General features: G+C 53.1%; 2 protein-coding genes across 2 annotated transcripts in view; one reads left to right on the top strand and one right to left on the bottom strand.

Moving 5' to 3' along the window:
- Positions 1 to 135: 135 nt before the first annotated feature.
- On the top strand, positions 136 to 3,575 carry PPP1R15A (protein phosphatase 1 regulatory subunit 15A). Its single transcript, XM_052655329.1, has 3 exons — positions 136 to 381; positions 1,060 to 2,745; positions 3,152 to 3,575. Exons 2-3 carry the CDS (start codon positions 1,069 to 1,071, stop codon positions 3,494 to 3,496), a joined length of 2,022 nt encoding a protein of 673 aa, XP_052511289.1. The 5' UTR covers positions 136 to 381; positions 1,060 to 1,068; the 3' UTR covers positions 3,497 to 3,575.
- A 1,086-nt stretch (positions 3,576 to 4,661) lies between these two features.
- TULP2 (TUB like protein 2) overlaps positions 4,662 to 13,192 on the bottom strand; it is a 61,490-nt gene continuing 52,959 nt past the window's right edge. Inside the window, exons 2-14 of the mRNA XM_052657000.1 lie at positions 12,525 to 12,651; positions 12,197 to 12,229; positions 11,708 to 11,759; positions 11,168 to 11,294; positions 10,384 to 10,521; positions 10,016 to 10,138; positions 9,093 to 9,214; positions 8,140 to 8,421; positions 6,442 to 6,554; positions 5,845 to 5,959; positions 5,662 to 5,760; positions 5,256 to 5,427; positions 4,662 to 4,795 (exon numbers count right to left, since the gene is read on the bottom strand). Of these exons, the coding sequence (XP_052512960.1) occupies positions 4,662 to 4,795; positions 5,256 to 5,427; positions 5,662 to 5,760; positions 5,845 to 5,959; positions 6,442 to 6,554; positions 8,140 to 8,421; positions 9,093 to 9,214; positions 10,016 to 10,138; positions 10,384 to 10,521; positions 11,168 to 11,294; positions 11,708 to 11,759; positions 12,197 to 12,228 (1,509 nt within the window). The 5' untranslated portion in view covers position 12,229; positions 12,525 to 12,651. The remainder of the gene's footprint in view (positions 4,796 to 5,255; positions 5,428 to 5,661; positions 5,761 to 5,844; positions 5,960 to 6,441; positions 6,555 to 8,139; positions 8,422 to 9,092; positions 9,215 to 10,015; positions 10,139 to 10,383; positions 10,522 to 11,167; positions 11,295 to 11,707; positions 11,760 to 12,196; positions 12,230 to 12,524; positions 12,652 to 13,192) is intronic.

The raw sequence follows: 13,192 nt of genomic DNA on the forward strand, positions 1-13,192 counted from the left end.
GCCGCGTGATGTCACAAAGCGCGGAATCTCCGCGAGAAGTCCAACCTTGTTTTCCGTTCCCTTCCCTCACGCTTACGTTTCGAAACCCCGCCTCCCTTCTGACGTCAGCACGTCCGGCTGCCTTGATCCATAAAAGTGCTGACGGTAGCGTCACCTTTTCGCGAAGTTTCCGGCCTGGATGTATTTGTATGTTTCCCTGGACGATCGTATGCCTCTTTGTCGCGACAGCGCTTGTAGCAGCCGGTGACAACTTGAGTCCTCGAGCCCGACGCCGGAGGGCGAGATGAACGCGCTGACCTCCCGAGCCGTCCGAACCTGCGAACGCTTGTGGCAACCTCAGCCGGCGCTGCTGCCTCCGGGTTGACGCGCAGTCCAGAGCTGGTGAGTTGAGGGGATCGGAACACCTAGGTCCCCAGGGGTTGGGGGCTGGGACCGGACTCCTGGCCAGTTAGGAGTTGGGAGCTCAGACTTCTGAATTCCGGTGGGTTCTAAGGAAGGCCTGGAAACCTGAGGGGTTCTGGAGGGGTGGGAGGAACCCCAGGGCTCCGACTTAGGAAGCAGAAAGAATTGGGAACTTGAGAGTCCTGAAGCAGACGGAGGAGGGGTCCGGGAGCCAGACTCTTGGGTCCCCAGAGAAGTAACCATCCAGAGATCGGAATTTTTGAGTTTCCAAGGCGGGGGTGGGTGATGGGAGCTAATTTGTCAGTCCTCAGGAGTTGAGAGAAGCAAGGACTAGGACTTTGTCCCCAAGAGAAGTAAGTAGAGGACCTGCGTTTTGGCTTCCTGGGACCAGGACTTTCGGGTTTGAGAGCAGATGGGGCTAGGGGCTTGTTGGACTCAGGGAAGGAGAAACTGGGGACTCCTGGGTTTTGAGAGAAGAGGTGGGGAAACAAAGGTCAGAGATGGGAGTGACTAGGATCAGAAAGGAATGTGGGGCAGGAACTCTTACATTGCTGTTTGTGTTACTATTTCCGTTGCTATGACTCAAGGTCATCCTCTGATGCCATTCCCTAAATGGCTTCTAAACCTGACCCCCCTTTTTCCCTCCTCTTTCCCCAGCCCAGACAGATGGCTCCAGGGCGAATACCCCATCAACCTGCCCCCTGGAGTGGTACCCACCCCTTCTTCCTCCTGTCCCCACTGATGGGCCTTCTCAACCGGGCCTGGAGCCTCCTGAGGGGCCCAGGACCTCCAGAGCCCTGGCTAGTGGAAGCAGTAATCGAAGCAGATCAGGGAGGAGCTGGCCTGGAGGATGAAGCAAAGGCTTCTCTGGCCACCTACCATGCCCCCTGGGGCAGGCACCCTCCAGAGGAGACCGAAGACAGTGGAGCAGCTGAGGAGGACGGAGAAGCCTCCCCGGGGGCCTGCCCTGACCTGGAAGCCAAGCATTCTCTTCCCGAAGTCTGGGGACTTTCCGATGATGATGATGAAAAGTACAGTGGGGAAGAAGCAACTGGTGTCCCTAGAGAGCAGGAAGAATTTATGGATGGCCAGCCTGCTCCCCTGCCCCTCAGCCTTCTGATAAGATCTCTACCAGACCTTCCTGGGGAGAAGGAATCTAAGGAAGAAGCGGTTACTGGAGGTAACGAAGTGACCCGGTTCTCTTTTCCTCTGTCACACTGGGAGTGTTGCCCAGGGGAGGAGGAAGAGGAGGAGGAGAAGGATGGAGAAGCTCTTAGGGTGTGCGGCCCGGTGAATGGAGCCACAGAAGAAAGAACAGAGACTGAAGCAGCCACGAAGACCTCCATGTACCCCTCATCTGTAGGCTCCCACCTCAGGGCCTGGGAATGTTGTTTGGGAGAGGAGCCTGAGGAGGAGGAGAAGGACAGACAGGCTGGGAAAGGAGATGCTGACCCAGGGCCACACTCCACAAGTCTAGCCCAGAGGCCCTCCCTCAGGACCTGGCAGCATCCATCCAGTGCGATCACAGAGGAGGAGGAGAAGGAGGAGGACTGTGATTCAGAGGAAATGGGGGCTTCCTCTTCCGTCCCACCCACAAGTGCCTTCCTGAGCGCCTGGGTGTATCGACCAGGAGAAGACACGGAGGAGGAGGAGGACTGTGATTCAGAAGCAACTGAAGATGAGGGAGAAGCCGAGGTCTCCTCTGCCATCCCACCCACAAGTGCCTTCCTGACCGCCTGGGTGTATCAACCAGGAGAAGACACGGAGGAGGAGGATGAAGAGGAGGAGGACTGTGATTCAGAAGCAACTGAAGATGAGGGAGAAGCCGAGGTCTCCTCTGCCATCTCTCTGAAAAGTTCCTTCCTGAGTGCCTGGGTGTATCGACCAGGAGAGGACACAGAGGAAGAGGAGGACTGTGATTCAGAAGCAACTGAAGATGAGGGAGAAGCCGGGGTCTCCTCTGCCATCCCACCCACAGGTGCCTTCCTGAGCACCTGGGTGTATCGACCAGGAGAAGACACGGAGGAGGAAGATGAGTATGAGGATGAAGATCATGAATCAGGAGCAGCTGACTTGGGACCCAGCCCCTCCCTTCAGACCCAGAGTGCCCTCCTCAGGGACCAGATTTATCAGCCTGAAGAGAAAACAGATGGAGGGGAAACTCCTGAGAAGTGGGGAGAAGCTGAGCCCTGCCCCTTCCGAGTGGCCATCTATCTACCTGGAGAGAAGCCCCCACCTCCCTGGGCTCCTCCTCGGCTGCCCCTCCGACTGCAAAGACGGCTCAAGTCTGCACAAACCCCCACCAGGCATCTGGACCTTGAACCTCTCCCGAAGACCAGAAAGGTAGGTACTGAGAACTTAGATTCTTGAGGAGAGGGCTGGGAGCCAGCCCTCCTGGACCTGGGGACCAAAGGACTGGAGGCCCCGACTCCTGGCTTCCCCATATTGCAGAGGGTTGCATGTGAGCTCCATTGGGAGGGTTGTGTTCACGTTAATGCAATCCTTTGCAAGAGGCTGGCCCCTGTGGGAGGAAGGAGCCTCTGAGCTCATGTCAACCCCAGGGCCCCACCTCTACCTTCAGTGAGTCAGCTGAGGAATCACTTGGCAGGCGAGATAACAAGCCAGATGACAAGCATTGTTGTGCAACTCATTTTTTTTTTGTTGTTTCTCTTTCTCCCCACCTCCCCACCTGCGGCCCTTTTATCTTGTGTGTGTGTGTCTCCCCGTGTCTGTGCCCGTCCATCTCCAGGTGCGCTTCTCTGAGAAGGTCTCCGTCCATCCCCTGGTTGTCTGGGCAGGACCGGCCCAGGCCGCCCGCAGAGGCCCCTGGGAGCAGTTTGCCCGGGATCGAAGCCGCTTCAGCCGACGCATCGCCCAGGTCCAAGAGGAGCTGGGTCCCTACCTCACCCCTGCTGCCCGGGCCAGGGCCTGGGCACGTCTCGGGAACCCTCCCACTTCCCTGGCCACCGTCCCTGTCCCTACCCGGACCTCGCCGATGTCCCCCCTCCAGGCCACACCCTTAAGCCGTGCTCTGGCTTCTCCCTCCCCTCCCTGTTTGTCTCCTTGCCTAGACCTCAGTGGGAGGCGTGGCTAATGTGAAGTAGTTCTTGTGTTAACTATTTATTTATTTGACTGTTGGTTTATATGATGAATAAAGCTTTTTGTAATAAGCAGCGTCTCCGTCTCCATGTGTGTCTGAGCTGACAGCATTCACTACTCCTGAGTCCCCAAGATAGTTGAGAGGGGAATACCTAAAGGCCCGAACTTCCATGGAAGATAAACTACATTTCCCATCATCCCTTGAATCTGCCTCTTCCAATCCGGAGGCTTCTTTGAACTAAGGACTGGTGGGTTTTGTCGGTTTTTTTTTTTTTTTTTGCTTCTGCCTACATTTTATTAAACCTAGGACAGTTATCTCCCCAAAGGGTCTGGGAGCTGAACTCACTAATTTGCTCCTGAAATACAAAGACTTATCCTCTCTACTGGCAGATGTTAGTTCCCCAAGGCTTTTACACTTATAAATGTACCTGATTTCACATTGATAAATCCTATGTCCATAAACTGTTTCCTTTTCTGTAAAATGCGGCTAACAACTGCACATACCTTAAGAGTTTGTAAGATCCCAAAATAAGTCATAATTAAAACAATGTTTGTTGAATAACATGTTAGTGTTGGCTACTATTGTAATTGTTCTTTCATCCACACATGCATGTCTTCAAGTACCCATCCTACTTACTGCTCCAACTTAAAAAATCTCAGCAGTTCAAACAAGAGTGCTCCAAATGTCCTGCACCCGGTCCAGCCTCATACCCTGCCCCTCCCCACTGGTTCCCCTGCAGGCTGACGCTACACCACCCTTTCATTCCGAAAACCACCAACCTCCCTTCCACCTTTGTATGAGCTGCAGCCTGATGTGCCCGTCCCTGACCTCTCTGGCTCAGCTAGTTCCTTGTGGTTATTCAGATGTAGCATAAAAGTATATATATTTTAGAGATGCCTTGCTCTGACCCAGCCATCTTATATTTTCCTCCTTTATAGCAGGCGAGCATTTTGAATTTTTGTTAAGACCCATCCCCCATGATCGGACTATGATTTCAGGAGAGCAAGTGTTGCCCATAAGCCCACTCGCTAGAGCGCAGAACGGGGCGCCCAAGCGCCATCTAGTAAGTATTGGTTATTAGTAAACTCATGTAAAAGAAGGCATGCTGAGGCCCTTTCTTTAAATGAGCAGGCACAGAAGCTGATGAGATTTATTGAATTTACTCACATGCCAGCTTCCCATCGAAACTGGACAAGCAGATGGCAAAGGCTTGGAGAGGGCAAAGTGGGAAGCGGAAGTCCATGATGAACGCGTCTGGGGCTATACGACCAAACTGGAGCACGAAGTAGTCCGCTGAAGAGGAAGTCAGGAACTGAGGGTGTGTTAGTTCCCTGCCGCGGGCCTCTGAGCCGCGAGAACTACGACTCCCGAGAGGCTGTGCGGCGCCCTTATTCCGCCCAGAATCCCGGAAGTGTGTTTACATGGCCCTTAGCCGTGTTCCCTGGTGGCTCAGACGGTAAAGCGTCTGCCCGCAATGCCGGAGACTCAGGTTCGATCCCTGGGTCGGGAAAATCCCCTGGAGAAGGAAATGGCAACCCACTCCAGTATTCTTGCCTGGGAAATCCCATGGACAGAGTCGCAAAGAGTCGGACACGACTGAGCGACTTCACTTTCAGCCGTGTACACTACACTTCCCTATAGGCTTTGCAATAGCGTGGAGTCGACCCTCCCTGCAAAATCGCTCAAGTGCTAATGGGAGAAGTACTTTTCCTCCAGCCCCCTTGCCAAGGTAAATCGGTTCCTAGGAGCTCACGGTCATCCGGATGCACGATCTGGAAGTTCTTGACCGAGGCCCGTGTGACCCGACCATGAAAATTGAGCACGTAGGCGCCGCTCTGGTCGTTCCACGATGGGGCTTTATTTTGCATCAGGACCAGGCCCTGGCTGGCCCCTCGTTTGAGGCGACTCAGGAGCGATTCTTGTTCCTTAAGGGTAAAGTAGGGGGCGTGGTTAGCCAACTACCAACCAACTTTTTCCTCCGAAAGCAGAATTTTGAGTCCCTAGTTTTCTCTTCCTAAGACATATAAGTCTGACTAAAGCCTCCCGGCTTATGTGACCTTATGCAATCCATCGGCCCCCTCTCCTCTTAGCATCTATGGCTGGTCCCCCAGACCTTCCTCCTCCACTGACCCAGAGATTCTCAAGTTTGGTGGACTCACATTTTTTGGCTGGACACAGATTCTCTGGTTCTGGGCGTTGATTTCCGGAATAACAACATTCATTTTCCGGGGCCCTCGGAATCCCAAGACGTTGGTCTCCTGAGGGTGGTATGCTCCATTTGACCTGCTTCTTTCTCCCTCCCCACCGTTCTACTCCTCTCTCTCATCCCCCCGGACACTCACATAACATACAGCTCCTAGCTCCTCCCTGATCTGAGCTGTCTCCGGAAAAAAATGTTTCCTTTCCGGATTCACCCCATTGTCGAAGATGCTGAACTTGGTGCCCAAGACATTAGATCTGCTCCAGGAGGGAAATGGTCAGAATAAACACAATATTCCTGTTTTGCCTTCCCATGTCATCTCATCGAGTCTTTCAATCCATTCTCTACATAAGACTCGTTCCATCTACCAGTCCCAGGTCCCTCTCTTCCTTTGCGGAGAAGGATTTTTAGGCTCCTGCCTTGGGCCTTTAGGAACGCTCTTCCTCTAAGACAGAACTCACATATATGAGCCCTCTTCTGTCACAGGAACTTAGAAGTCCCAGCTCCCTGCCGCTCAAGAAGTCAAATGTCTTTAATGCCAGGCTTGCCTCCAACGTCTTCAGTTCTATTCCCAACCACCCTGGAGTTACAACTTGAAGGACTACATAACCCATCAGTCCCTAAGAGAAAAAGTTCTAGAGCAATTTGTACCCCTGGACTGCTGGGAAATGTAGTTCAATTGTCTCCTTCCTCCCACCCCTTGCCACCTGTTTAGCACACACATCAGAACTCTGCCCACCTGACTTTGCCCATAAAATTGTCCCCATCCCGAGACAGGTCTGTAGGGTCTAAGGAGATGAGGTAATTAGAGGTTTTGCTCCATTTTCTCTTGCGTCCCGCCAGAAGGAAGTGCTGTGGATGTGATAAATAGCCCATTAGAATCGACTTCAGATATTTGGCTAGAGCTAGGGGTCCGAAAGACCCAGGCTTCCCTGGTGGCGGTGGCGCTAGTGGTAAAGAAGCAACCTGCCAATGCAGGAGACCTTAGAGATGTAGGTTCGAACCCTAGGTCAGGAAGATCCCCTGGAGGAGGTATGGCAACCCACTCCAATATTCTTGCCTGGAGAATCCCATGGACAGAGGACCCTGGTGGGCTACTGTCCATAGGGTCACAGAGTTGAAAAGGACTGAAGTGACTTAGCGTGCACACAGGGGTCCAAAAACAAGGAAATACCGTATCCCAAGACAGAGGAAAGGGTAATGGAGCAGTAAGTGTCCTAAGGCTTGCTGGAAAGGAAAGGGAATCAGTCCTGAATATTCATTTAAAGGACTGATGCTGAAGCTGAAACTCCAATACTTTGACCACCTAATGCAAAGGTCTTCTTCATTGGAAAAGACCCTGGATGCTTGGAAAGACTGAAGGCGGGAGAAGGGGATGACAGAGGATGAGATGGATGCATGGCATCATGACTCATGGACATGAGTCTGAGTAAGCTCTGGGAGTTGGTGATGGATAGGGAAGACTGCCGTGCTGCACTCCATGGGGTCACAGAGTTGAAAATGACTGAGCAACTGAACTGAGGCTTGCTGGCAGATGCAGGGTGTCACCTGGGTCCCGAAAGGGGAGCTTCATTTCACATCTTAATATCTCCCCCTACTCCTTCGGATATTGGGCCCAGGGCTGAGGGAAAGCCAAGGCAGGGGCGAACTTGCCTGGCAGGCAGGGCCTGGTTTTAGAATAGGGAAGGGCTTCACTTGGAACATTACAGCAGGACTTTAGTGTTTCATCTGTGAAAACCCTATCTGGCACTGAGTAGGGGAAAAGCCTCTTTCTGGGGGAGAATGAATAATTGAGAGGCAGTCACACGTGAGAGAAAAATGACCTGACTGAGAGGGGCTTAGCTTAGCTATCAATGGAATAGCTTAGCTTCTGAGAGGGGCCAGGACCTGTCTCAGGATTGGGTGGGACTAGGGCCTAGATTTGGACCAAGTGAGAAGTGAAAGTCGCTCAGCCGTGTCCAACTCTTTGCAACCCCATGGACCACAAAGTCCATGGAATTCTCCAGGCCAGAATATCCAGGAGTGGGTAGCCGTTCCCTTCTCCAGGAGATCTTCCCAACCCAGGAATCCAACCGGGGTCTCCTGCATTGCAGGCAGATTCTTTACCAGCTGAGCTACTAGGGAAGCCCCAACAAAAGGTGGCAAATACCTGGAGAGTCTGTAAGGGCTGGCGTTTGGGACTCTGAGGAGGCGTGGCCTAGCTGTGAGAAAGGCCAGCTCAATTCGAAAGTGGACAAGCCTGGGTTATGGGATGGGGAGGGCCTATGCCACTGGGCTCTGAGAATAAAGGAGCCCAGTTCTCTGAAGGGCAGGGCCTGACGTTGGAGCTGATTAGTCCTAGCTCAGTGAAGAGCAAGGCTTCCATTCGCCTAAGTAAGTCTTGATCTCACTCAAGACCCTGCGAGGTGGGACATGTTTCCAAGCTGCCAGACCACACCTTCCGGCCGTGGGTTGCCTCCAGGTAGAGGTAGTAGAAAGGGAACATGCCCTTGTCTACCCCGCCCTTGTTGCGGCTGATGCGACACTGCACCGTGTGACCGCGCATCGCTGGCTGCAGCACATAGGCTTTCATGTCCTCGCCCAGCCGAGGGCCTGGGGCGCAGGGAGGCTTGCCGCTGCCCGAGCCGCGCGCGCCCTCGGACACCACTTCGTCGGCCGTCCCTGGGGATTTCCTCATGGTAAACTCTGGCTCCTCTTTCTTCTCTTCCAGGTCTTCGCCCTGGCCCATGCACCAAATTCAAGTTGAGAGACAGCCGAGGCTTGCCCTCCTCAGCCCGCTCACCCTCCCCCGCTCCCCGCTTTGCCAACTAGTGCTTGGCCATCCCAGCTCAGGGTTCCGTCGTCTAGACCAGTTTCTGTCTATTGGTCAAATATCTCAGCTGCCTGCTGTTTGGCCAGTACATTCAATTCCCAAGCTCAAACCCCAAGATCGCTTCATTTATTGATTGGCCAGTAACCCAACTGGCCACACCCATTTCACCTACCAATTGGAGAATCCTCTTGAAAGTACTGCCCATTCCTTTAATACCCGTGGTCACCGGGTCTATATATTAACAACATATAATACCGCCCAGATCTTCTCAACTGAAACTATCTCGCTTTCATTCATACCAAAATGAGTGCCATCTGGTCCTTTCCTATCACTATTTCACCCTCTCCAAAGCTCACCGCCTTTTGGTGGGCTGGGTTTTAAAGTATATGCTCACATCAATTCCGATCCTCTAGGCTGAAAATAAATGGTGCACACAAAGAACTTCTGCTAGCCCAAACATAACAGGTTCCACCCACCAGTAAAAAGGGCCCTTGATTGGGCTGCAGAATTTTAGCGCCCCGCGAGCCTGAGACTAGCCCTCCTCCTCCTATATCCTTATTGGCTGTGCCACCTCCCACCTTGTTGGAGGCCAAGTCTCCAAGGCCACCGTCACCACCCATTCCAGGGCTTGATCTGGCACTGGGCACTTCGTATTCATTTCCAACATCTTGTAATTCGCTCTTGTCCTCAGCACTGGCGCCTAAGGGGTAGAAAAAAAAGCCCTGAAAAGACTGAGCTCAGGACACGTGGGTCCCAAGAGCTTGGGACAAGTCATCAGTGCTAGCTGGAGAAGGTCAGAACTCCTAGGTTTCCGACTCCTACTTATATATCATCAACCTCACTTGCCAGATCCTCCTCCTCCCCTATGTGCACAAGTTGAGAAGTCTGTGACTACCCTGGATCTAAGGACAGGGAGGGGTTAGAGTCCTCTCTTTCCTTTGTCCCAGAGAGAGCACCCGCGAGACTGGGGAACTAAAATGGGAGGAGGGAGCAAGTTTGGCGTTATAACCCAGAGTCCTGTTATTGAAATCACTGGTCAAGTCATGAGATTAAAAGGAAATGTCCCTACCATTGAATGTTATTAAGAAAAAGGAATGAAATACTGATAATGCTATAAAATAGATGAACACTGAAAACATGCTGCAAAAGCAGCCAATCTCAAGAAATTATATACTGTATTATTCTATATATGAAGTGTCTAAAGAGACAGAAATTAAATTAGTAGGTACTTAGGTCTGGGAGAAATGGGGGTCGGGTGGGGCAGTGACTGATAAAATATATAGGGTTTTCTTTTGTGGGTAATGATAATTAATAATCTAGAATTCATTGTGGTGTGTGTTGCACATCTCAGTAAATACACTGAAAACCATGGAATTGTACAATTTTAAATGAGTGAATTTGTATAATATGTGAAATATATCTCAACAGAGCTTTTACAAAAAAGGGGGAGGAAGTGCCACATGGACCAGGGGACCAGACTTCATCCAGTGTCAGAAATTACCAGATCGTTGGCAGGCTAGCCAGCCTTTGCGTTGCAAAAGAGTCCCCAGAGGCTCTTCACAAGGAGATGGCAAGGCAGGAACATCCTCCACGGAGATTTCCTCCAACTCCAGATCAGAACTGCCTGGTAGTCAAGAAAGGGAGGAGAACTGGAGACTGGGATCTCTGAATACCAGGGAAGGAAGAGGGCTGGAGATGCAGATTCCTGGGGATTGGAGGAGAAGGTTCATGACCTGGACTCCTTGCAGTGAAGTATATCCGGGCCCGCGGGGGTCCTTTGGAGACAGCAAGGACTGAGTGGTTCTGGACTCCTGGGTTCTAGGGGGAGTGGAGTTCTGGGGTATCAACGGCCCAAGGATTTGAGATTACCTGCTTCTGTCGGCGGCAGCAGAGGATCACGCTCGCCACTGCCATCTCCACCGCAGCTCACGATGCCCAGGATACCGTGGGATCCAGGGCACAAATGCGCCTCTGGCACATTCTCCTGAAGGAAAGGGTTCCTGGGGCCTGGGAGGTGTGGCGAGGCCCGTTAACACGAAGCATAAAATCTTGGTCCTCTGAGAAGATCCGCCTCCTCGCTGGTCTCCCAAACCTCGCCCCTGACTGACTACCCAATCCCCCGAGACCCACTCAGAACCCGAACCTCAAGACTCAAACAAGCACAGCCCTACCACTAAACTGTCGCGATTCCGTGTGTAAACAGTCCCACGCGGGCTCTCCAGTAAATCGGCTTTAAATTACCCAGGCCTGGCCCCGGGGCTTTGCCTACTTCAGCCCTCCGGTTTCTCAGGAGCTGCGTCCCGGCGCTTTTCCAGGCACCTCCCCCAACTCTCCCAAGCCCACGAGTTCCGCGACTCCTTAGACCCCGTCCCCGCACTCTCTGGGCGGTCCCCGGCTCTCCCAGGCTCCACCCTAGCCGAATCACAGAATTCTTTCCACCTCTACATGCACCATACCCCGCACTGTCGATCTCTCTGGCCACGTCCCCGAACTCTCACAGGCCGCGCCCAAAGATCTATCAAAGCGCCCCCACCCTCCGCGAGCTCCACCAGGCCCCTCCCCTCTAGGCCCTTTAGCCCCAGCCCCCAGCACACTCCCACAGGCCCCTCCCTCCAGCCTGTGCGCCTGCCGGACTCGGGACACCTTTCCTCACCGCTGTCAGCCGAGAAGCGCTTCTCCCGCCGCCTCGGTCTCCGCGGCCGCACTGAAGCGTCAGGATTGGCCTGAACCATGAGGGGCTCTTGGCGCTTCCGTCGCTGCTTCTTCTCAAACAGACGCCACTGCGGGAGCGGAAAAGAGGTGGGGTGGGGGTCTAGGAACCGAACTGGAAGACAGGGGTGAAAGGGGGCCTGGGGCAAGGGGGGTTCTTGCATAGGCGGGAGAGTTCCAGGCCTCCCGTCTGTCAGCAACTCCTTCCATAGAACCCTGAGTCCTGGCATCCAGGCCCCTCCTCCCGAAGGACCTAGGAATCCTAAGGACCCAGAACCCTTGTTCCTTAGAAATTTCGGAGTCTCGTCACCAAGATTTACTTCCTGAGGATTCCAAATTCCTGTTTTCTCGTTTTCCAATTGCAAAACTTGAGACTCCGAGAGAGCCAGTGAGGACCACTCTCAGATCAAGTCCTGGGGGTGGGACTCCTGAGAGGGTATGGAAGATAGAAGGGGAGGGTTGGCAGGATTCCTGGGCACAGTACCTGCTGTTCCAGCTTCTGCAGTCTCATAGCGGCAAGCTCATCTCCCAGGGCCCTGAGAGAGGTGCAGGCTCATAGTGACAGCAAGCGGGCACCCCCGTTGCCCAAGAGCCCTTCCCCTTCTTCCCACTGCCCAACTTAGGGTTCTGAACACTTGTGAGGTCACAGAAGAGATAGAACCTGAGTCTGCTCCGCCAGTGCTGAAGTTCTTTCTCCCTGCACTGGCCAATCTAGAGTCCGGGGGTCAGAGATCTCAAGCCCCTCCTATCTCAGGACTCAAAGCCCCCAGCCCTTCCTCTTTCAGACCCCGTGGTCCTCATCTGTAGCTCCCTCCTGTTAGGTAGGTAGGACCCAGAAGTCCAAGCCCCCAGCCCCTCCCTGCAAGGCACACATCATTAGGAGACCAGAGCTGCTGAGCAGGTGTTGGTATAATCAAAGCACCCCCTTGCCCCCTCCATCTCTACCCTTGCCCATCCCATTTCCCCCACTTACTCTTTCTTCCATGTATCACTTTCCCAAGACATTCTGGAGAAGCAAAACAAAGAGTCAGGAACCAGACCCAACATCCCAATAGGCTCTGCCCTCCAACACGTGATCTTAAGCTTGGGATTTTCTCCTGGACCCAGGCAACCTAAGTTCCAGTGCCAATACTTGTTAGGGTCCCTGAAGCCTGTTTCCAGCTTTCACCACTATCAGGAGCCCAGGAGTCCAGCTTGCTCTTCCCCCAATATCTAACTCTCTCCTTCACCCAGACATGAGAACTCAAGACTCTGGACCCCAAACACCTCATCCCCAGTGATCCCAGACCCCCAGTACCTACCCGCCTGAGATCCTGGAGACCTCTTCTCTTCTCCTGCCTAGAGAGGCTTTTCACAATCACACCTCAATTCCTTTCCTGTCTGGCCGATTTCCAAACATAACTGACCACCTCGATAATCTCTGGGTCTCTGGGAAGTAAGCAGGGGAGAAAAGAGGGCTCAGAGGGAGTGCGGGGGATTCCCTTGGAACCTGCCCTAATCCCCCTCCCTTCTGACCCCACCCCGCGCTCTACTTCCAACAAAGCAATGACCTTTGGCCTCTGCTGCAGCCAGGCAACCCTGCTCCAGGGGTTCTAAATAGAAAGAACGTGCAAGTGTTCCTTAAAGGGACCTGCGAGGGGCCTCGTCGCAAGCTCTTTTCTTTCTTACATAAGAAACTTACAATGTGACCTGTGCCAGCTACTATCGATCTGTAATTTACAGCCACGTCCAGGCGAGAAAATAAATGAGAAAACTACAACTCCCATGAGCCAAAGAGGCCAAGATGCCCGCGGAAGTAGACTCATTTTGCCCCGGTCCGAGAGGGAGTTGTAGTTCTCTTTGAAAGTCTCCGTTCTTTCTCCTAAAAAGCAGGCTATGTGGCGTCAAAAGGTAGGGCTTCCAAAAAAGGAGGCTAGGCTTTCGAGAAAAGGCCAGCGACTTCGACAAGGGGCGGAGCCGCTGGACAGAG

The sequence above is a fragment of the Budorcas taxicolor genome, chromosome 18 (assembly GCF_023091745.1).
Source record: "Budorcas taxicolor isolate Tak-1 chromosome 18, Takin1.1, whole genome shotgun sequence".
NCBI classification, from domain to species: Eukaryota; Metazoa; Chordata; class Mammalia; order Artiodactyla; family Bovidae; genus Budorcas; species Budorcas taxicolor.

Coding starts and splice junctions, on each gene's coding strand:
- PPP1R15A (XM_052655329.1), top strand. CDS start 1,069: ATGGCTCCAGGGCGAATACCCCATCAACCTGCCCCCTGGAGTGGTACC. Junction 2,746..3,151: donor CTCTCCCGAAGACCAGAAAG/GTAGGTACTGAG, acceptor GTCCATCTCCAG/GTGCGCTTCTCTGAGAAGGT.